The sequence below is a fragment of the Mustelus asterias genome, chromosome 20 (assembly GCF_964213995.1).
Source record: "Mustelus asterias chromosome 20, sMusAst1.hap1.1, whole genome shotgun sequence".
Lineage (NCBI taxonomy): Eukaryota > Metazoa > Chordata > Chondrichthyes > Carcharhiniformes > Triakidae > Mustelus > Mustelus asterias.
In genome coordinates, this window is record NC_135820.1 from 27,520,095 (window position 1) to 27,544,543 (window position 24,449).

The 24,449-nt window shown below is 44.4% G+C and overlaps 2 protein-coding genes and 1 non-coding gene across 7 annotated transcripts in view; all 3 read left to right on the plus strand.

Annotated features, from left to right (window-relative positions):
* The window catches only part of LOC144508451 (acyl-coenzyme A diphosphatase NUDT19-like), a 33,420-nt gene extending 19,816 nt beyond the window's left edge, over window positions 1–13,604 (plus strand). Inside the window, exons 1-2 of one of the 5 annotated variants that reach the window (XM_078236377.1) lie at window positions 10,137–10,451; window positions 12,356–13,604. In XM_078236377.1, the coding sequence (XP_078092503.1) occupies window positions 12,361–13,545 (1,185 nt within the window). In that variant the 5' untranslated portion in view covers window positions 10,137–10,451; window positions 12,356–12,360 and the 3' untranslated portion in view covers window positions 13,546–13,604. Of the gene's footprint in view, window positions 1–10,136; window positions 11,454–12,355 lie in introns of those variants that run through there. The other 4 variants (XM_078236376.1, XM_078236375.1, XM_078236378.1 and 1 more) reach the window with 4 other exon arrangements.
* Window positions 13,605–16,201: 2,597 nt separating this feature from the next.
* trnas-gcu (transfer RNA serine (anticodon GCU)) lies at window positions 16,202–16,283 on the plus strand. Its single transcript has one exon. It is a non-coding gene; the product is annotated as a tRNA-Ser (tRNA).
* A 7,257-nt stretch (window positions 16,284–23,540) lies between these two features.
* The window catches only part of cstf1 (cleavage stimulation factor, 3' pre-RNA, subunit 1), a 32,578-nt gene continuing 31,669 nt past the window's right edge, over window positions 23,541–24,449 (plus strand). Inside the window, exon 1 of the mRNA XM_078236374.1 lies at window positions 23,541–23,745. The gene's annotated coding sequence lies outside the window, so the exon portion shown is untranslated. The remainder of the gene's footprint in view (window positions 23,746–24,449) is intronic.

A 24,449-nucleotide genomic window follows, 5' to 3' on the forward strand; every position in this document is an offset into this window, starting at 1 on the left:
TATCTAGACAGCTATATGAACGGAGTGGGAATGGAGGGATACAAAAGAGTGGTCTAGTTTGGACCAGGGAGCGGCGCGGGGTAATTGTTCTTTGTTTCTCGTTTCAAGGCTTCATTCTATGATCATCTTGCTGGTGCCAGTACAGAGCGAGACTGTGGATAGTTGGGAACCTGTCTCGGGGGCAGGGAATTCAGATGGTGTTCGTAAAGCAGAAGTGGAAATCAATAGGGTTGGGAAGCATTTTCTGATCAGGGCCAGTGTGATCTCCTGGACTCGTTTCGATCGCCTCAGGGGGTCGGAGAGGAATTTCCCAGATTTTTTTTCCCCATATTGGCCCTGGGGTTTTCACTCTGGGTTTTCGCCTCTCCCTGGAGATCACATGGTCTGGAATGGGGGGGTGGGGGTGAGTTAATAGGTTGTGATGAACAAAGCATCGTAGCTGTGAGGGACAGCTCGGTGGATAGGATATTAGGATGTAGATAGGCTGGAAAATTGGGCGGGGATCCTGGATTCAGGATTCAATCCTGGACCGGGGAGCGGCGCGGGCTTGGAGGGCCGAAGGGCCTGTTCCTGTGCTGTATTGTTCTTTGTTCTTTGTTGTTCTTTGTCTCCTATTAATGAGAGAAATTGTGAAGCAGTGGGATCATGATGTCACTCAACCCCATTGAATCTGATGATCATTCAAGTTTAGATCAGGTAGGCCCATTGGAAAATTCACTTTTCTCTCACTAAAGAACAGATCTTCAGCTCCAGCAAGGACCCACCGTTAGTGTTACTGAAAATACTAGGCATCCAACTTGTAAGCAAGTTTTGAATAAAGTGTATTATTGCAAATTTTTTCTGGAGTGCCTCTGAGGTTATTGAAGTGAGTTTTTAGTTGTGGTTTTGGCAGGGAGTGTTACTGCATCCTCACTGGTGAAGCTGTAGTGGCTGTGCCTCTGGGCCATCAGGCAAATGGAGAGAGAACAATTCTGCAATGTCACAACCAAGTTGAAATCCGATTCTTCCATGCTCCTTGGCAGAGAAGGGAGGGCTGTGCATGCCAATCACCATTCTGTATGCCTTTTCATCAAGGTCCTTCTCTGCATTCTCTGCAGCAGAATGTGTCTGTTACCTCTTCCTTTGGTGAGCTGGCACAGAGAAGCCATCCTTTCCTCCTGATATGGCTGCTGCCTGGTGATCCACCATGTTAAGAGCCTATGTTAGCCATTAAGCTTTGTACATTGCTAGTTTTTGACCTGGTGGTTGTGGTTGAATAGGTTGATGAAGGTAAAGAAGTTGAACAGATACGGGAACAGGTTGGGTTAGTCTCACTCATGCATGTGTGTAACCACTGATATTTGACTAGCTGGACCGAATAGCTGCTTTCATGTTTTGTATAACACTGCCTTGTACCAGTGAATTAAATACTTGAGAATGGGATCACCACTCTTCCCCTTCTGCCTCATGCTGCAGTATAATTAAAGATACAGCAGGCCTTCCGGTATCCAGCACAAATGGTTGTTCCTTGTTTGTCAGCAGGCTTTTCAAATGTGGAAGGTATCACAACTGACTTCAGTCACCAATATGGCCTTTTGGTCCACTCAAGAAATCAGTCTACTGGCTGAAACTCCATTTTTTCCCCTGATTTTCTCTCTGGAAAGCTCAGCCTTTGTGGCACTGTGATGTGCACTCATGTTTAAGCATGCTTAAGAATACATTTTCACATTTGTTGTTCAAAGTGTTAGGGACCAGATCAGAAACTCCAAGTATATTATGAAGTTAGCCTCGACCACACCTTTTTTGTTTTGATTTTGGCATTAGGGTGAGCATAAAGTGTTTCACTCCAGTTATGACTTGATTGACCCACTGGGAAGCTTTTATTAAAACAAACAATATTTAACAACACAGCTAAAATATAGCAAATAATTCGCATAACTTTTACCAACTGAAGTGCTTTAACATGACCAGCTAGTTATCTCTATAGTTCCAATGTAAGCAATATCCCCACAGACATACATCCTTCTTCAGAATTAGTTAGCAAAAACACATATGCTCATGTGGATGCTATGTTTCCAGCCTTTTAATAGCCAGACATATATCTTCTGACTCTCATATAGCAGCCTCCAGAGAAAGATATGTATTTCCTGACAGATTCCGGTCTCCAAACCTAGAGAGAGAAAAATACACTTCTCTCCAAAGATCACATGCAGCAACTGAACTTATTTGTCTGCAAACCTAATCTCAACCAACCACATGATTTTTCCTGTCAATCAACCTAATCAAGCCCTACTCTGAAAAACCCCAAGGGAAAACACTAAAATAATAGAATTGCATTGGTCCAGATTAAAACAAACACTTAAGCAATTAACATTAATTATGCTGCTGCAGTAACAACAGGGGCTGCCAGTTACAGACAAAGTGGCACCGGGTAAATAGAACTGACTGTTAAAAAAATCCTGCACAAGAAATGTGACACAAATATACTTCCTAAAGGCATAGTATCATCACAAATGTGAAGTTCACACAACCCTTCCACTAATGTTTTTACTCATGTTATCACTGGTACTCTGTAAGAGGAGAGAACGTCAGTTTACACCAATCGGATCCTGTCCTTCCTTGTAAACTTGATCATGAGCAGGAATTGCTAAGCTTCAATCAACTGCATTTTTCCCTGCCTTGATGTGGAATACTGAGACCAATTGTAGAGCATTTGTGTTGTCAAAGCTGAGAATAGCCAACCTAGAACAAAAGAATATAGTAACATAGGAGCAGGAGTAGGCCCCTCGAGCCACCTCCAGCTTAGTGATTTACCCTTTCATTTTCTGGATCTTTAGGACACATGGTTCCCATTGTATGGTTTATTAATGCAATGAGTTTCTCACTGATTACAGACAAATGTGTACTATCTGCACATCATAGAATCATAGTCCAATTGTGCAGACGGAGGCCATTTGGCCCATCGATGCTGCACCAACCACTATGCCACCCAGGTCCCATCCCCATAACTCCGTGCATTTACCCTAGCTAGTCCCCCTGGCACTAAGGGGCAATTTAGCATGGCCAATCTACCTAACCTGCACATCTTTGGACTGTGGGAGGAAAAACCGGAGCACCCGCAGGAAACCCACGCAGACGCAGGGAGAACATGGAACCTCCACATAGATAGTCAACCAAGGCCAAAATCAAACTCAGGTCCGTGGTGCTATGGTGCAGCAGTACTAACCCCTGTATCACCATTAGGTCATTAATGTATATCAGGAATAACAAGGGTCCCAACACTGATTCCTGAGGGACTCCACAAAAACCTTCCTTCAGGTTGAAAAACTTCCATTAAACAATACTCACTCTTTCCTGTCACTCAGTCAATTTCACATCTGTATTGCTACTGTCCCTTTTATCCCATGAGTAATAATTCGTTCACAAATCTATTGGGTGCACGATATCAAATATTTTTGGATGTCCATGTACACCACAATATATACCTCTTTCCTCTTCGAACAAGTCCAGCAAGTTAGGTAAACATGATTTCTCATAATAATTCCTTGCTGGCTTTGCTTAATTAACTGCATTTGTCTTTGTGACTATTTAATTTTGTCCTGAATTATTGTGTCCAGAAGTTTCCCCATCATTGAAGTTAAACTGATTGGCCTGCAGTTGATCTACACCCTTTTTTGAACAAAGATGTCCTTTGGTACCACCTCTGAGTATCCTTGGATGCATCTAATCTGGTCCTGGTGCTTTAATAATTTAGAATCGACAGCCTATCTAATATCACCTCTTTATCAATTTGAAATGCTTCTATTGTATTTATTACCTCCTCTTACACCTTGGCCTGGGTACCATCTTCTTCCTTGGCAAAGACAGATGCAAAGTATTCATTTAATACCTCAGACATGCCCCCAGCCTCCATGTGTAAATATCCTTTCTGAACCCTAATTGTCACCATGCCACGTTTTCCCATCCTTTTACTATTTATATGCCAGTAGAAAACTTTGTGATTCCCTTTTATGTTTGCTGCCAGTCTCTTTTCATGCTCTCTCTTTGCTTCTCTTATTTTGCCTTTTCACTTTTCCTCTGACCCTTCTGCATACAACCTGCCCCTCCATTGTACTATCCACCTGACATCTGTCATAAGCACATATTTTATTTTTAATTTCTCTCTCTTTTGTCATCCAGGGAGCTCTGGATGTGTCTGCTCTTCCTACCTTTCTGGGAATATGCCCAAACTACCTCTTCTTTGAAGTTACACCTAGGTAACAAAGACACTTATGTCAGACTCCTATTTATTGACTACAGCTCAGCCTTCAACACCATTATTCCTACGAAACTCATTTCCAAACTCCGTGGCCTGAGCCTCGGCTCCTCCCTCTGCGACTGGATCCTGAACTTCCTAACCCACAGACCACAATCAGTAAGGATAGGCAACAGCACCTCCTCCACAATCATCCTCAACACCGGTGCCCCACAAGGCTGCGTCTTCAGCCCCTTACTATATTCCTTACACACCTATGACTGTGTGGCCAAATTCCCCTCCAATTCGATTTTCAAGTTTGCTGATGACACCACTGTAGTGGGTTGGATCTCAAACAATGACGAGCCAGATTACAGGAATGAGATAGAGAATCTGGTGAACGGGTGCGGCGACAATAATCTCTCCCTCAATGTCAACAAAATGAAGGAGATTGTCATCGACTTTGGGAAGCATAGTGGAGAACATGCACTTGTCTACATCAATGGGGACAAGTAGAAATGGTCGGGAACTTCAAGATTTTAGGTGTCCAGATCACCCAACAACCTATCCTGGTCCCCCCATGCCAACACTATAGTTAAGAGAGTCCACCAATGCCTCTACTTTCTCAGAAGACTAAGGAAATTTGGCATCTCAGCTACGTCTCTCACCAACTTTTACAGATGCACAACTAGAAAGCATTCTTTCTGGTTGTATAACAGCTTTGTTCCTGCTCTTCCCAAGACCGCAAAAAAGTACAAAAGATCATGAATGTAGCCCAATCCATCAGGCAAAGCAGCCTTCCATCCATTGACTCTGTCTACACTTCCCCCTGCCTCGGCAAAGCAGCCAGCATAACTAAGGGCCCCACACACCCCGGATATTCTCTCTTCTACCTTCTTCCGTCAGGAAAAAGCTACAAAAGTCTGAGGTCACTTACTAACCGACCCAAGAACAGCTTCTTCCCTGTTGCCATCAGAATGGTCCTACCTTGCATTAAGTTGATCTTCCTCTACAACCTAGATATGACTGTAACACTACATTCTGCATTCTCTCATTTCCTTCTCTATGAACGGTATGCTTTGTCTGTATAGCACACAAGAAACAATACTTTTCACTGTATTTCAATACATGTGACAATAATAAATCAAATCAAATCAAATCAAAGTTAGCCCATTTTATTTGGCCCAGTTTCATTCTTGCACAATTAAAGTTGGCTTTCCCCCAGCTAATTATTCTAATCCTATATTGTTCTTTGTCCTTTTGTAAAGCCAACCTAAACGTTATGATACAATGATCACTTTATCCACTGATATTTGCTCTAATTGGTCCACCTCATTCCCAAGAACCAGGTCCAATTGTGATTTTTTGCAAAAATATACTTTATTCATAAATATCTGAAAGAACATTACAAAGGTTTCAAAATGGCCAACACAGAAAGTGTAATAATATTCAGGTGTTCTACATAGTTACACTTTGAGGTTCTTCAATACAATCAGAAGAACACTAAAGACAATAGTAGCTCTTTTCTTGTTGGACTGGAAACATTCTGCTCTCGAAAGGTTTCCTGAACACCTTCCATGAATTCTATCACTATATAGTTCTTGCACCTGTCCGTAACCTTCTTACAACTTTGTTCCATTACCTCCTTTCCAATTAGTTAATGGTCCAGATGTAAGTGCACATTTATTGTTCCTGAGCTCTCGTGAAATAGATTCTGTCCTTGACCCACCTGGATATCCTCAATGCCATGCTCTCTGTAATCAAAACCATTATTTCACTGTTTCTTCCATTCCTATCTTTCCTGAACACCTTATATCCAGGATTATTTAACACACTTAGACCTGGCTCAAAGAAGGTGACATTTGGTGACATTTTAAACCCGTTTTAATCTAATGTTATTGTTAGCCTTTTCAGTTAGCCATGGTTGGAACATTTTTCCTGTGGAGATTTTATTTCCTAATGGAATGTAAAATTTTTGAGAACGATGAGATGTTTATTTAAATGTTTGCCCTTGCTTATCTAGCAGCATATATCTTCATCTAATTTTCTTTCAAATCTAATCTACTTTGGCCAACTCATTCTTCATATGCATATAATTGGTTTTGAGTTTAAGACTGCAGTTTTGAACTTCAGTATGTTACTTTCAAACTCAATTAGAATTTCTACCATATTCTGATCACTCCTTGTTGCAGGATCTCTCACTGAAATTATTGTTGGTTTATTAATTCCATGATGTCATACTGTGAAGCCTTTGTAACATCACCTGACATCTTCTCCTCAAACCATCATCATCTGTGCATGACCAACTCGATTGCTCCAATGTCCTCTTTTTCATAGAATCCCTACAGTGCAGAAAGAGGCCATCCAGGGAGTCACTGAAAGAGCATCCCACTCAGGCCTATTCCTGTAACCCCGCACATTTACCATGGCTAAAATCTTTGAACTGTGGGAAGAAACCGGAGGAAATCCACGCAGACATCGGGAGAACAGTCACCAAGGCTGGAATCAAACCTGGGTCCTGATGTTGTGAGGCAGCAGTGCTAACCACTGCCACCCACCCCTGCTAGCTCTCCTCCTATGCTCCACCTTCTGTAACCTTCAACTCATCAACAAAACTCTCCCAGCGGTATCTGTCCTCAAACCAGTGTTTTATTATTCTTGCTTAGGTGCTGTAACTGCCCATTCCCTAACAACTCAAATTTAAAATTCTCACCCATGTGTTTGAATTCCTCAATGGCTACTGCTCTGGCTCACAAGACCTCCACATTTGTCCCTCTGATTTCCGGCTTTTTGTATATGCCCAGCCTACTGTGCTTTCAGCTGTTCACACTTTGACAACCACACCCCTCTGTTTCCCCACCACTGCTGCCCCCTTAGGACATAGAACATTACAGCGCAGTACAGGCACTTCGGCCCTCGATGTTGCACCAACCAGTGAAACCAATCTAAAGCCCCTCTAATCTACACTATTCCAATATCATCCATAAGCTTATCCAATAACCATCTGCATGCTCTTAATGTTGACGAGTCCACTACTGCTGCAGGCAGGGCATTCCACGCTCTTACTACTCTCTGAGTAAAGAACCTACTACCAACATCTGTCCTATATCTCTCATCCCTCAATTTAAAGCTATGTCCCCTCGTGTTAGCCATCACCATCCAAGGAAAAAGGCTCTCACTATCCACCCTATCTAATCCTCTGATCATCTTGTATGCCTCTATTAAGTCACCTCTTAACCTTCTTCTCTCTAACGAAAACAGCCTCAAGTCCCTCAGCCTTTCCTCATACGATTTTCCCACCATACCAGGCAACATCCTAGTAAATCTCCTCTGCACCCTTTCCAACACTTCCACATCCTTCCTACAATATGGCGACCAGAACTGTACGCAATACTCCAAGTGCGGCCGCACCAGAGTTTTGTACAGTTGCAGCATGACCTCCTGGCTCCGAAACTCAATCCCTCTACCAATAAAAGCTAACACACCGTACGCCTTCTTAACAACCCTATCAACCTGGGTGCCAACTTTCAGGGATCTATGCGCATGGACACCCAGATCCCTCTGTTCATCCACACTACCAAGTATCTTACCAGTAGCCCAGTACTCTGTATTCCTGTTACTCCTTCCAAAGTGAATCACCTCACACTATTCTGCATTAAACTCCAATTGCCGCCTCTCAGCCCAGCTCTGCAGCTTATCTATGTCCCTCTGTAACCTGCCACTTCCCTCCGCACTGTCTACAACTCCACCGACGTTAGTGTCTTCCGCAAATTTACTAATCCATCCTTCTACACCCTCATCCAGGTCATTAATAAAAATGACAAATAGCAGTGGCCCCAAAACAGATCCTTGCAGTATACACCACTAGTAACTGAACTCCAGGATGAATATTTCCCATCAACCACCACCCTCTGTTTTCTTACAGCTAGCCAATTCCTGATCCATACCACTAAATCACCCTCAATCCCATGTGTCCGTATTTTCTGTAAAAGCTTACCATGGGGAACCTTATCGAACGCTTTGCTGAAATCCATATACACCACATCAACCGCTTTACCCTCATCCACCTCTTTGGTCACCTTCTCAAAGAACTCAATAAGGTTTGTGAGGCACGACCTACCCTTCACAAAACCGTGCTGACTATCCCTAATCAAATTATTCCTTTCCAGGTGATTATAAATCCTATCTCTTATAATCCTTTCCAAAACTTTGCTCACAACAGAAGTAAGGTTCACCGGTCTATAATTACCAGGGTTGTCCCTACTCCCCTTCTTGAACAAGGGGACAACATTTGCTATCCTCCAGTCTTCTGGCACTGTTCCTGTAGACAATGGCGACACAAAGATCAAAGCCAAAGGCTCTGCAATCTCCTCTCTAGCCTCCCAGAGAATCTTAGGATAAATCCCATCCGGCCCAGGGGACTTATCTATTTTTACCCTTTCCAGAATTGCTAACCTCCGTCTTTCCAGTGAGAACAACCCCAGTTTACCCAATCTCTCCTCATAACTAAGCCCTTCCATACTAGGCAACATCCTGGAAAACCTCCTCTGCACTCTCTCTAAAGCCTCCACGTCCTTCCGGTAGTGTGGCGACCAGAACTGGGCGCAGTATTCCAAATGCGGCCGAACCAACGTTCTATACAACTGCAACATGACCCCAACTTTTATACTCTATGCCCCGTCCAATAAAGGCAAGCATGCCAAATGCCTTATTCACTACCTTCTCCACCTGTGACGTCACCTTCAAGGATCTGTGGACTTGCACACCCAAGTCCCTCTGCGTATCTACACCCTTTATTGTTCTGCCATTTATCGTATAGCTCCCCCGTGCGTTAGTTCTACCAAAATGCATCACTTTGCATTTATCTGGATTGAACTCCATCTGCCATTTCTTTGCCCAAATTTCCAGCCTATCTATATCCTTCTGTAGCCTCTGACAATGTTCCTCACTATCTGCAAGTCCAGCCATTTTCGTGTCGTCATTCTTTTACTCCTGACATACCTATAGAAAGCTTTAGGGTTTTCCTTGATCCTACCTGCCAAAGACTTCTCATGTCCCCTCCTGGCTCTTCTTAACTCTTTCTTTAGGTCCTTCCTGGCTAACTTGTAACTCTCAAGTGCCCTAACTGAGCCTTCACGTCTCATCTTAACATAAGTCTCCTTCTTCCTCTTCACAAGAGATTCAACCTCCTTAGTAAACCACGGTTCCCTCACACTTCTGCTTCCTCCCTGCCTGACAGGTACATATTTATCAAGGACGCGTGCTGTTCCTTGAACAAGTTCCACATTACAATTGTGCCCATCCCCTGCAATTTCCTTCCCCAACCTATGCCAGCTAAATCTCGCCTAATCGCATCATAATTTCCTTTCCCCCAGCTATAACTCTTGCCCTTTGGTATATACCTATCCCTTTCCATTGCTAAGGTAAACGTAATCGAATTGTGGTCACTGTCACCAAAGTGCTCACCTACCTCCAAATTTAACACCTGGCCTGGTTCATTTACCCAGTACCAAATCCGATGTGGCCTCGCCTCTTGTTGGTCTATCTACATACTGTGTCAGGAAGCCTTCCTGCACACACTGGACAAAAACTGACCCCTCTAAAGTACTTGAACTATAGCTTCCTTAAAGATTCTTCTTGAAACCCACCTTTGTTCATATGCCCAGATATGGCATGGTGCCTGGTTTTCCTTACATCAATGCCTCTGTTTTTCTACATTAAGAGCGCTGGATGGATGGAAATTGTTCTGTTTGAATTGATCTTTATAGAGACAAAATGGAAAGTGAAAGAGGAAGAATCCCATTTTGATATGTACATTGCAGGTAATCCCTAAAATAAGAAATTCCATTATGGTCCTGTTCAATATTCAGTCACCCTGACCCATAGATGGAGTAATATCTGGGAGTGTGTAATAAGCCTGCTCAGAGAGGGGTTGTTCTTGTCCTTGTTACTGGTTGAGCACATAAAATTTTTTCTCCCTTGTGTTCTGTCTGTCTCTCCGTTCGTTCTGAAATATGGAGCTCTGTTTCGCTCGCATCAATATTTACCTGGTCGTGACACACGGCTTGTGAACGGAAATTACCAGCTTTTGACGGACATGCCGGTTTAAGAAACTTATCAGAATTGACAGATCGAAGCCGCCTCGGCAACAAACTCTGTTTGGAAAACGCGAGGGCAAGGAGTTAGATTCAGTGTCAGCTCCCCGGCTTCCCATAACATTTTGCAACATTACAACAGGGTGGGTATGGTGCGTGTAAACCCTGAGACCCCCGGCTAATCAGATCACCTTTCAGTTGCATTTAAAAAAATACTCTAACCTGGCTGGCAGGCGAAAACGGGAGAGTGGTGATGAGGTTGTAGGTCTGTTGAGGAGAGATGGGGGTTGAAAAGGTGGAGGAAAAAGGGGGAGATGCTCGAGAGGTGAGGGGATTGAGGGGGTGAGTGGCTTGAGGAGCGGTGCGGAGATGGTTGTAGGTTTGAGGAATGACAGGATTGAGGACTGTGTTGTGGAGTTGAGATGAGGGCAATTTGAGGAGGGAGGTTGAATGGGTTGAAAAGAAGTGGGGAGATGGTTGTAGTTTTGGCGGATGATGAGATTGAGATGTGCTAAAGGGGTTGGCACAATAAGAAGTCTCACAAAGGTTAAAGTCCAACAGGTTTATTTGGCAGCACAAGCTTTCGGAGTCTCGCTCCTTCGTCAGGTGAGTAAGGATTTGTGTTCACAAACAGGGCATTTACAGACACAAACTCAATTTACAAGATAATGGTTGGAATGTGAGTCTTTACAGGTAATCAAGTCTTAAAGATACAGACAATGTGAGTGGAGAGAGGGTTAAGCACAAGTTAAAGAGGAGTGTATTGTCTCCAGCCAGGACAGTTAGTGAGATTTTGCAAGCCCAGGCAAGTCGTGGGGTTACAGATAGTGTGACATGAACCCAAGATCCCAGTTGAGGCCGTCCTCATGTGTGCGGAACTTGGTTATCAGTTTCTGCTCTGCGATTCTGCGTTGTCATGTGTCGTGAAGGCTGCCTTGGAGAACGCTTACCCGAAGTTCAGAGGCTGAATGCCCGTGACTGCTGTAGTGTTCCCCGACTGGAAGGGAACACTCCTGCCTGGTGATTGTCAAGTGGTGTTCATTCATCCGTTGTCATAGTGTCTGCATGGTCTCCCCAATGTACCATGCCTTGGGACATCCTTTCCTGCAGCATATCAGGTAGACAACACTGGCCGAGTCACAAGTGTATGTACCATGTTACTGATGGATGGTGTTCTCACGTGAGATGATGGCATCTGTGTCGATGATCCGGCACGTCTTGCAGAGGTTGCTGTCGCAGGGTTATGTGGTGTCGTGGTCACTGTTCTCCGGAAGGCTGGGTAGTTTGCTGCGGACAATGGTCTATTTGAGGTTGTGCGGTTGTTTGAAGGCAAGAAGTGGGAGTGTGGAGATGGCCTTGGCGAGATGTTCGTCTTCAACGATGACATGTGGGGGATGGCGGCGGGGTTGCCGGTCCCAGCAAGGGGGGGGGTTGGGGCAGCGGCGGGGTTGCCGGTCCCAGCAGGGGGGGCGGCGGCGGGCTGCCGGTCCCATCAGTGGGGGCAGCGGCGGGGCTGCTGGTCCCAGCAAGGGGGGGGGGGGGGGGGGAGCAGCGGCAGAGATGCCGGTCCCAATGGCGGGGTTGCCGGTCCCAGCAGGGTGGACGGCGGCGGCATTGCCGGTCCCAGCAGGGTGGGCGGCGGCGGGGTTGCCGGTCCCAGCATGGGGGGGCGACGGCGGCGAGGGGGGGACGGTGGTGGGGATGCCGGTCCCAGTGGCGGGGTTGCTGGTCCCAGCAGGGGGGGTGGCGGGATTGCCGGTCCCAGCAGGGGGGGCGGCGGCAGGGTTGCCGGTCCCAGCAGGGGAGGGGCGGCGGCGGGGATGCCAGTCCCAGCGGTGGGGGGGGGTGCGGGGGGGCGGCGGCGGGAATGCCGGTCCCAGTGGTGGGGTTGCCGGTCCCAGTGGCGGGGTTGCCGGTCCCAGTGGCGGGTTGCTGGTCCCAGTGGCAGGATTGCTGGTCCCAGCAGAGGGAAGGGGTGATGTTGCTGATCAGCTGTACAGCTCTACTATTCCGGCAACAACTAATGATTGGTTATCCTTTCTTGCAGCAAAGATGAATCGGGACTTAAAATATTGGAAGGAAGCAGCTACTGTGATCTTGGCTTCAGGTGTCCGAAATCACTTTGTGAATAAAAATGCCACCAGTACACAGACCTGTCGACCTCCACTTCCGGTGTCGAAACAAGAGAGAAATTTGACTCATTCATGGTTGGAGACGGTTGTGTTCGATTATACTGTACTTATGTTACAGCGGAGTGCAAAAAGCAGCTTCATGCCTCACGCTCAGGTGTTCCCGGGTGGAACTATCAACCCGTCTGATTTTTCCAATGAGTGGATCCAGATGTTTCAGCCATTTTGCGAGCCACCCAACTTTAAACTAGGTACGGTCAGGGAAACTGCCAAGAGACCTCCAATCTTTGCAATGGATAGGAGAAAGTTGGGATCTGAAGTCCCTGGGGAGGTTGCTTTCCGTCTTTGTGCCATTAGGGAAACATTTGAAGAATCAGGGATTCTGCTTGTGAAGCCAAATGACCCTGATAAATGTTTGAAAAGGCAGGGGACCATAAAACTTACACAATACGATCAAAAGGAACTAGCTAATTGGAGGCTACTTGTACAAAAAGATGCAGCAAATTTTATAAAACTGTGCAGAGAGCTCAACTGTATACCAAATATTTGGGCATTGAAGGAGTGGAGTAATTGGCTAACCCCCACTCACTTGGGGGGAAAGAGATTTGATACTGTGTTCTTCATCTGTTGTTTGCAAGAGATTCCTTTTACACTGCAGGATGGTTATGAAACTGTGCTGTACAACTGGATGTTCCCTTCTGATTTTATTCAGGGCTACAGTTCAGGGAAATTCTTTATCCCTCCTCCCCAGTGGTATGAGCTGGGCAGACTCTGCCGATTCCTCTGTCTTCAAGATCTGCAACAGTTCAGTCAAGACCGTGCACTGGAAGGTTGTGAGTGTTGGTTTCCAATTTGTCTCGTTGCCTCTGATGGCCTTGCATATCTGTATCCTGGGGATGAACTTTATCCAGAGGATCCAGATTACTTAGGGGCAAAGGAGAAGAACATCAGTTCCTCAAAAACTCTGCAACAATTGAGGCTGGAGGTTACCAGACTGCACCGGAAAGAAATCAGAGATCAGTATATTACTCTGTATGTGAATATTGAGCCCCTGTATAAACATGTCCACCCAATAATGATGAACACTCAACTCAGTAGTCATCTGTGAATTGCCTGATGAATAAACCAAAAATTCTGTATGAAATAAATGAGTGTTCTTGAAAATTATCCGTTTATTTTTCAATATTTTCATGAATGGAACCGTGAAGGTAACAATGTAAAAAAAATCAAACATGCATTCTTAACAAGGCCAAGTTACAATGGTTCCACAAATTTGCAGCTGTTAATCCAGCAATTCAGTGGGAATGTGGAATATCCAGAGAAGCAATTTCCTTAGAATATCAAATGGATGGGGGAATGCTCAACAGAGGATACTCACAGGTATCTGGAGGCAGTAACAGGGAAGAATAAGTGGTAGTAATAATGAACTAGGGCTCTGTTGAGGTGCAATTTGTTTGACTTGTATTTGTCAACAACCTCCAAATATGGTCCCAATGCCCCAGGAATCTAAGGACCTCCCTCCTGCACCATTTCTCTGTTCACACATTCATGTGCCATTTGGTCTGTCCTCGTGGGGCAGTTTGCTTGTGCTTTTGGGGAGAGTTTAAACTAACTTGAACAGGGAAAGGTAACTGAGATGTTGCATTGGAAAGAAGAAACCATTTTCACACAAGAACTGGAAGAGACAGATGAAACCATAAGAAGGAATAGTAAGAGTTGTGCGAAGTCAGACAAAGAGATAATGTTATAGAGTCTAAATTAAGTTGACAGTATTTGCTTGCAAATGTACAAAACATGGTAAATAATGTTGGTGAGCTGCAGGCACATGGGAATCTGATTGATCCAGAGTGTTTAGGATAGGAAAGGAGGAGGGATGGCCGCGCTGATTCAGAAAAATATTACAGTGCTGGAAAGAAGATGTCCTGGATGGATCAAGGACAGCTTTTGTGTGGTTAAGAGTTAAGAAACAATACAGGTGCCATTATACTAGGGGGTGTTTTCTGCAGGCCATCAACAAATGGGTAAGTATAGAGCAAATTTGTAAGGAAATTACATAGAGGAGTGATATTGGGGGACTTTATCCTAGTATAGACTGGGATAGAAATAGTGTAAAGGGCTGAAAGTTTCTGAACTGTTTATCAAGAAAAGTTTCTTGATTAGCATTTTGCTGACCAAAGAAAGGAGGTGTTGCTGGTACTGGGGATTGATTTGATTTTGATTTATTATTGACAACGAGTATTGGTATACAGTAAAAAGTATTGTTTCTTGCACGCTATACAGACAAAACATACCGTTCAGAGAGTACATAGGGGAGAAGGAAAGAGAGGGTGCGGAATATAGTGTTACAGTCGCAGCTATGGTGTAGAGAAAAATCAACTTAATATAAGGCGGGTCCTTTCAAAAGTCTGGTGGCAGCAGGGAAGGAGTTTTTTTTGAGTCGGTTCATAGAATCATAGAAACCCTACAGTGCAGAAGGAGGCCATTCGGCCCATCGAGTCTGCACCGACCACAATCCCACCCAGGCCCCACCCCCACGTTGGTACGTGACCTCAGACATTTTAATCTTTTTCCTGATGGAAGAAGTTGGAAGAGAGTATGCCTGGGGTGCATGGGGTTCTTGATTATGCTGAGTGCTTTACTGAGGCAGTGGGAAGTGGAGACGGAGTCAATGGATGGGAGGCTGGTTTGCGTGATGGACTGGGCTACGTTCACAACCCTTTGTAGTTTCTTGTGATCTTGGTCACAGCTTGGTATAGATCCTACTATGATACATCTGGAAAGGATGCTTTCTATATTGCATCTGTAAAAATTGGTGAGAGTCTAAGCAGACATGCTGAATTTCCTTAGCCTCCTGACAAAGTAAGAGGTGTTGTTCGGCTTTCTTAACTATAGAGTTGGCGTGGAGGGTCTAGGACAGGTGAACTGGACACCTAGGAGCTTTAAGCTCATGACCATTTCCACTTCATCTCAATTGATGTAGTCAGGGGCATGTCCTCCAATATGCTTCCTGCAGTCGATGACTGTCTCCTTTGTTTTACTGACATTGAGGGAGAAATTATTGTCATCGCACCATTTCACCAGATTCTTTATCTCTTTCCCGTACTCCATCTCATCATTGTTTGAGATCCAACCCAGTACAGTGGTGTCATCAGCAAACTTGAAAATGGAGCTGGAGTGGAATTTGGCCACACAGTCCTAAGTGTATAAGGAGTATAATAAGGGGCCGAGGACACAGCTTTGCAGGGCATCGGTGTTGAAGATAATCGTGGAGGAGGTTGCATATGAGGTGGGTCAAGAGCATCAAGTGTAAATGGGAAAATTATAAAGGAACAGAGATCACAGAATTGTAAGATTTAGATTAGTTACGGAAAAGGACAAGGAATTATCTTGAGTAAAAATAGTTAATCGGAGGAGGACCAATTCTAGTTTAGTGAGAATGGACCTATCCCAGATAAACTGGAATGAAAGATTGGTTGACATAACTGTCATGGAACAAAGGATGCCTTTAAAGAACAGATGTTTTGGGTATGGTTGAGGTACATTCACATAAGGGAGAGTGGCAGTGAAAGCAAAGCCAGAGCACCTTGGATGATGAAAGATTTGGATAGTAAGATGAAACAGAAAAAAATGTATGATGGATGTCCTAAGCAACTAGGCCCAACATAAAACTGGACACACTAAATTAACACAGCTAAATAGCTTCTGCAAGCAAGGCCTGATGGAATTTGAACAGGCCAAGGTTACCACATAGAAACTAGATGTATGACGAGGTGGCCCAGTGGTTAAGGCAATGGACTGCTAATCCGTTGTGCTTTGCATGCATGGGTTCGAATCCCATCCTCGTCAGTAATGCATTTGTGGGCGGCATGGTAGCACAGTGGTTAGCACTGCGGCTTCACAGCGCCAGGAACCTGGGTTTGATGCTTGGCTTGGGTCACTGCGTGGAGTTTGCATTCTCCCCGTGTCTGCTTGGGTTTTCTCCGTGTGCTCTGGTTTCCTCCCACATTTTGAAAGTTGTGCTGGTTAGGTGCATTGACCCAAACAGGCGCCGGATTGTGGTGACTAGGGGAATTTGACAGTAACTTCATTGTAGTGTTAATGTGACTAATAAACTTTAAAAAAAAGTAGGAGTAAGCCATTCGGCACTTTGAGCCTTTTCCGCCATTCATTTTGATCATGGCTCATCCCCCTTTCCCCCATATCTCTCGATCCCTTTAGCCCCAAGAGCTATATCTAATTTCTTCTTGAAATCAAGCAACGTTTTGGCCTCAACTACTTTCTGTAGTAGTGAATTCCACATATTCATCACCTCCCTGCGTGAAGAAATTTCTCCTCACCTCAGTTCTAAAAGGCTTATCCTCAAACTATACCCCTAGTTCTGAACTTCTCCAGCATTGGGAACATTCTTTCTGAATCTACCCTGCCCAACCCTGTTAGAATTTTATAAGTTTCTATAGCATCACCACTCACTCTTCTAAGTTCCAATGAATATAATCCCAACTGACTCAGTCTCTCCTCATATGACAGACCTGCCATCCCAGGAATCAGCCTGGTAAACCTTCTCTATACTCACTTTATAGCAAAGACAGCTTTCCTCAGATAAGGACAACAAAACTGCACACAATACTGCAGGTGTGCCCTTACCAACGCCCTATACAACTGCAGCAAAACTTCCCTATCCCTATACTCAAATCCTCTGGTTATAAAGGCCAACATACCATTTGTCTTCTTTACTGCCTGCTGTAACTGTGTGCTTACTTTCAGCGACTGATGCACAAGGACACCAAGGTCTCACTGAGTATCCACCTCTTTCAATTTACACCCATTCAAGTAATAATGTGTTCCTATTATTGCTACCAAAGTGGATAAACATTTATCGACATTATATTGCATCTGCCATGCATCTGCCCACACACACTCAACCTGTCCAAATCACACTGAAGCATCTCTGCATCCTCCTCACAGCTCACCTTTCCACCCAACTTTGTATCATCTGCAAATTTGCAAATCTGCAAATTTGTCTCTTCCAAATCATTAATATATAATGTGAACAGTTGGGGTCCGAGCACAGATCCCAGCAGAACCCCACTAGTCACTGACTGCCAATCAGAAAAAGACCCATTTATGCCAAATCTTTGCTTCCTATCTGCTAACCAGCTTTCTATCCATCTCAAGACATTACGTGCTTTAAATTTACATAGTAATCTGTTATGTGAGACCTTGTCGAAAGCCTTTTGAAAGTCTAAATAAACCACATCCACTGGTTCTCCTCAGTCAACTCTATTAGTTACATCCTCAAAAAAGTCCAATAGATTCGTCAAGCATGATTTTCCTTTTGTAAATCCATGCTGACTTTGATTATACCAGTGCCTTCCAAATGCAGAGTTCTGAAATCCTTGATAATGGATTCTAGCAACTTCCCCAGTACCAACATTAGGCTCACTCATCTATGGTTCCCTGTTTTCTCTTACTTCCCTTTTTGAATAGCGGGCTTACATTAGTTACCCTCCAATCTGTAGGAACTACTCCAAAGTCCAAAGAATGTTGGAAAATAACCACCAATGGATAGAACATAGAACAGTACAGCACAGAACAGGCCCTTCGGCCCACGATGTTGTGCCGAGCTTTATCTGAAACCAAGATCAAGCTATCCCACTCCCTATCATCCTGGTGCGCTCCATGTGCCTATCCAATAACCGCTTAAATATTCCTAAAGTGTCTGACTCCACTATCACTGCAGGCAGTCCATTCCACACCCCAACCACTCTCTGCGTAAAGAACCTACCTCTGATATCCTTCCTATATCTCCCACCACGAACCCTATAGTTATGCCCCCTTGTAATAGCTCCATCCACCCGAGGAAATAGTCTTTGAACGTTCACTCTATCTATCCCCTTCATCATTTTATAAACCTCTATTAAGTCTCCCCTCAGCCTCCGCCACTCCAGAGAGAACAGCCCTAGCTCCCTCAACCTTTCCTCATAAGACCTACCCTCCAAACCAGGCAGCATCCTGGTAAATCTCCTCTGCACTCTTTCCAGCGCTTCCACATCCTTCTTATAGTGAGGTGACCAGAACTGCACACAATATTCCAAATGTGGTCTCACCAAGGTCCTGTACAGTTGCAGCATAACCCCACGGCTCTTAAACTCCAACCCCCTGTTAATAAAAGCTAACACACTATAGGCCTTCTTCACAGCTCTATCCACTTGAGTGGCAACCTTTAGAGATCTGTGGATATGGACCCCAAGATCTCTGTTGCTTCACAGTCTTCAGAACCCTACCTTTGACCCTGTAATCCACATGTAAATTTGTCCTACCAAAATGAATCACCTTACATTTATCAGGGTTAAACTCCATTTGCCATTTTTCAGCCCAGCTTTGCATCCTTTCTATGTCTCTTTGCAGCCTACAACAGCCCTCCACCTCATCCACTACTCCACCAATCTTGGTGTCATCAGCAAATTTACTGATCCACCCTTCAGCCCCCTCCTCTAAGTCATTAATAAAAATCACAAAGAGCAGAGGACCAAGCACTGATCCCTGTGGCACTCCGCTAGCAACCTGCCTCCAATCCGAAAATTTTCCATCCACCACCACCCTCTGTCTTCGATCAGACAGCCAGTTACCTATCCAATTGGACAACTTTCCCTCTATCCCACACCTCCTCACTTTCATCATAAGCCGACCATGGGGGACCTTATCAAACGCCTTACTAAAATCCACGTATATGACATCAACTGCCCTACCTTCATCAACACACTTAGTTACCTCCTCAAAAAATTCTATCAAATTTGTGAGGGACTTGCCCTTCACGAATCCGTGCTGACTATCCCGGATTAATCTGCATCTTTCAAAATGGTCGTAATTCCCATCTCTAAGGACATTTTCCATCAATTTACCAACCACCGAAGTAAGACTAACCGGTCTATAATTACCAGGGTCATTTCTATTCCCTTTCTTAAACAGAGGAACAACATTCGCCATTCTCCAGTCCTCTGGCACCATCCCCGTGGACAGCGAGGACCCAAAGATCAAAGCCAAAGGCTCTGCAATCCCATCCCTTGCCTCCCAAAGAATCCTAGGATACATTTCATCAGGCCCAGGGGACTTATCGACCTTCAGTTTATTCAAAACTGCCAGGACATCCTCCCTCCGAACATCTATTTCCTCCAGCCTATTAGACTGTAACACCTTCTCTTCCTCAAAAACATGGCCCCTCTCCTTGGTGAACACTGAAGAAAAGTATTCATTCATCACCTCGCCTATCTTTACTGACTCCATACACAAGTTCCCACTACTGTCCTTGACCGGCCCTAACCTCACCCTGGTCATTCTTTTATTCCTCACATAAGAGTAAAAAGCCTTGGGGTTTTCCTTGATCCGACCCGCCAAGGACTGGGACAATTGCAATGGGAAATCCTGATGGTGTAAAAGCCATTTTGGGACTCCCATTTGACTTTCTGCCACCTCCGCTATTCCCGTGCCCCCAAAAATGGAAATGGAAAACTCCCACCCCCAAGTGTAAACTAACTAGGAATGTAAAAACAGATAACAAGAGTTTCTGCAGGTATTTGAATAGAAAAGAGTAAGTAAAGTTGAGTGAGACTTCTCAAGAGTGAGCATCGACAGTTAATAGTAGATAACAAGGAAATGACGTATGAAATGAACAGATAATTTGCTTCCGTCTTCACTATAGAGGGTACAAGAAACAGTCCAGTAATAGCTGTAAATCGGGATATGGAGAGGAGAGAGGAACTTGGTGAAATTAAAATCACTAGGGAAGCAGTATTGAGAAAACTGATGGAGCTGGAGGCTGACAAGTTTCCAGGTCCTGAATTATTTCATCCTAAGGTCTTAAAAAAGGTGACAAATGAGGTAGATGATGTTTTGGTGTTACCTTTCTGGAAAGATTCCATCAGACTGAAAAGTAGCAAATATAACCCCTCTATTCAAGGAGGGAAGGAAGCAGAAAATGGGAAACTATAGGCCATTTTTGACATCTGTCATGGGGAAGGTCATAGGGAAGGTCATTTGGGAAATTATCGTTGGGCCTTAGTAAAAGCTAATTGAGAAGAGTTAGCATGGTTTTCTGAAGGGTTTAACCAATTTACTAGAGTTTTTTGAAAGAGTAACACGTGCTGTAGATAGAGTGGAGCCTGCAGACATGCTGTACTTGGATTTCCAGAAAACATTTGGTAAGGTGCCACATCAAAGGTTATTACAAAAAAGAAAAGCTCAGGGATTAGGGGTAACATATTAGCCTGGATTGAAGATTGGCTGGCTGGCAGAAAGCACAGTATGCATTAATTGATCTTTGTCTGACTGGCAGGATGTGATGAGTGGAATCCAGTACAGGACTATGCTGGGGCCCCAGCTTTTTACAGTTTAAATCAATGACCTAGATGAAGGATAGAGCAAAGGTATAGAATCCATAGAATTCCTATAGTGCTGAAAGAGGCCATTCAGCCCATCGAGTCTACACCAACTCAGCAAAGGAGAATCCCACCCAGGCCCTCTCCTCCGCCAAGATAACCCTGTTTACCATGGCTACCAATCTGCCTAACCTACACATCTTTGGACACTAAGGGGCAATTTAGCATGGTCACCTAACCTGTACATCTGCATGGTAGCTAATTTTGCAGACGGCACAAAGATTGGTAGGAAAACATGTGAAAAAGACATACGGTGTTTGCAAATGGACATTAATAGATTGAATGAGTGGGCAAAAAAGTTGGCAGATGGAGTATAATGTGGGAAAGTGTGAAGTTGTTCACTTTGGCAGGAAGGCACAGTATTATGTAAGTGGAGAATGACTGCAGAATGCCGAAGTGTAAAGGAATATGGGTGTTCTTGTGCATGAGACACAAAAAGTTAGTATTCAGGTGCAGCATGTAATGAAGAAGTCTAATGGAATGTTATCCTTTATTAAAAGAGAAATTGAGCATAAAAATTATACAGGGCATTGGTGAGACTGCATCATGAATACTGTGTGCAGTACTGGTCTCCTTTATCAAGGAAGACTGTAATGCATTGGAGGTGGTTCAGAGGAGGTTCACTAGATTGATACTTGAATGTTATGAGGATAGGTTGCAAAGTTGGACTTGTTTCCACTAGAGTTTAGAAGAACGAGAAGCGACTTGATTGAGGTATATAGGGACATGAACAGCATCGGCATAATGGACATTGGAAGGATATTTCCTCTTGTGGGTGAGTCCAGTACTAGTGGGGCACTGTTTTAAAATTAGGGGATGCCCCTTATAGGATAGAGATGAGATTTTTTTCTCTGGCTGTTGTGCAACTTTAGAACTCTCTGCCTCAGAAGGTGGTGGAAGTGTGGTCATTGAATATTTTAAGGCAGTGGTAGATAGATTCTTATTCACAAGAAAAATCAGAAGTTATCTGGGGTAGATGGGAAACTCAAAACAAACAGGTCAGCTATAATCCTATTGAATGGCGGAGCAAGCTTGAGGGGCCAAATGGCCTACTTCTGCTCCTATTTTGTATGTTAGCATGTAAGCGTAAAGGGATTTGGTGCATTTCTTTGGAATTTGATTTTCTGCAGCTCCAGGTGACATTAGCATCTTTTTAAAGACAACAAGATTTTCTGAAAGCTAGAAATTCATCTGATGCGAGTCCTGGCTCGCCAGGAATTCCACGATAAAAGCCAGTGTTCATTTTAAAATAAAATAATGTTATAAAGGAATCATAGAGTAACATAGATATATAGTTTCCCTCCTGTCTTTTGGACAGGACAATTAACTACAGAACGTTGCATGGATTTTTTTAACTGTAATTTTTACCCCATTCTTAAAGTTACACAAATAATTGAAGATGGCAGGGGACATTGAGAAAGTGGTTAAAAAGGCATATGGGATCTTGGTGTTTGTAAATAGAGGTACAGAGTATGAAGCAATGAGGTTTTGAGGAATTTTTAGGAAATCCTTGTCTGGTCTCAACTAAAATATTGTGATCAATTCTGACCACTGCGCTTTAAGTAGGATATGAAGGCTCTAGCGAAAGTGCTGAAAAGCTTTACAGGAATGATTCCAGGGACACAGCATTTCAGTTTATTGGAGAAGCTGGGGTTGTTTTCTTTAGAGGAGAAGATTAAGAGATTTGTTAGATGTGTTCAAAACAATGAGGGAGTTGGATCATGTAGATTGGGAGAAAAGTTCCAATTGGAAGAGTTGAGAACCATAGGACGCTGAGTTAAGGTGAATAGTAAAAGAAACATTATTTATTATAGGCTGAGAATCATAGAATCTCTGCAATGTAGAAGGAGGCCATTTGGCCCATTGAGTCTCTCCCACCGACTCGCCAATAGAGCATCTTACCCAGGGCCTCTCCCCTGCCTGATCCCCATTTACCATCCATCTAACCTATACATCTTGGGACAATAAGGGGCAATTTAGCATGGCTAATCCAACTAACCTGCACATCTTTGGACTGTGGGAGGAAACCCATGCAGACACGGGGAGAGCACGCAAACACAACACAGTCACCCAAGGCTGGAATTAAACCCGGGTCCTTCGCGTTGTGAGGCAGCAGTGCTAACTACTGTGCCACCATGCCACCCTATCACACTACCTGAGTGTGTGGGGAGATTCATTCGTAACTTTTAGAAATTATGTGGAGATGCCCATCCAATTCATTTGTAAAGGAGCTTTCATCAGATGGAGCAGCCCTCCGAAAACTGGGGATTCCAAATAAACCTGTTCGACTTTAATCTGGTGTTTGTGAGACTTCTTACTGAACCTTCACAAAGGAATTGGATTGGCATCTAAAGATAAAAGAAAGAAGGGCTCACGAAGAAAACGCAAGCGTGCCGACTAACTTCGTTACTCCTGCAGAGAACCAACACAGTAAGAAGGGGCTTAAGGCTCCGAAAGCTTGTAGCTTTTGCTACCAAATAAACCTGTTGGACTTTAACCTGGTGTTGTTAAAACTCTTACTGTGTTTACCCCAGTCCAACGCCGGGATCTCCTCATCATGAGAACCAACACAAACAGGACGGGCCGAATCGTCTTCTGTTACCAGGAAACAGGCTATTGACCAATGGCCGAGCGCTGACGTCACTGAGCTGGTTGCTCACGCGCTCTTGCTACCGTTTGTCTCGAGTGAGTGAGAGCGGCCATTACAGAGAGAGCGGCCATTACGGAGAGTGAGAGCAGCTATTACAGAGAGAGGGCGGCCATTACATAGAGCGAGTGAGCGCGCGAGAGAGAGCGTTTATTACCGAGAGTGAGTGAGAGAAAGCGGCCATTTCTGAGTGAGAGCGGCCGTTACCGGGAGCCGGAGCTGCTCGGTGAGTGAAAGCTGCCATTCATCAGGCCCCTGGTTCCAGGTGGTGATTTTGGGCCAAGCCATCCTTTAAATGAGTTAAATTCGGTCCGATTGGCTGTGGGATGAGGGAGCGAGAGCCAGGGATATTCCACCCCCCCCCCCCCCCCCCCGTGTTATCCACTCCTGACTGGAGATTTATTATGCTTCCTGTCAGGTGTAAATTGTTGGACAAACTATGTCCCAGATAAGAGGTTGAAACAAAATACTGTGGATGCTGGAATCTGAAACAAAAACAGAAAATGCTGGAAAATCTCAGCAGGTCTGACAGCATCTGTGGGGAGAGAACAGAGTCAGGATGACTCTTCCTCAGCCCTAGCATTTTCTGTTTTTGGCCCAGATAAGAGGTGTTGGCACAGGCTTCTGCTACAGACATCAGTAAGAAGTCTCACAACACCAGGTTAAAGTCCAACAGGTTTATTTGGTAGCAAATACCATAAGCTTTTGGAGCACTGCTCCTTCGTCAGATGGAGTGGAAATGTGCTCTCAAACAGTGCAAACAGACAAAATCAAGTTGCAGAATACAGATTAGAATGCGAATCCTACAGCCAGCCAGGTTTAGATAGATAGATACCCTACAATGCAGAAAGAGGCCCTTTGGCCCATCGAGTCTGCACCGATCACAATCCCACCCAGGCCCTATCCCCATATCCCTACATATTTTACCCA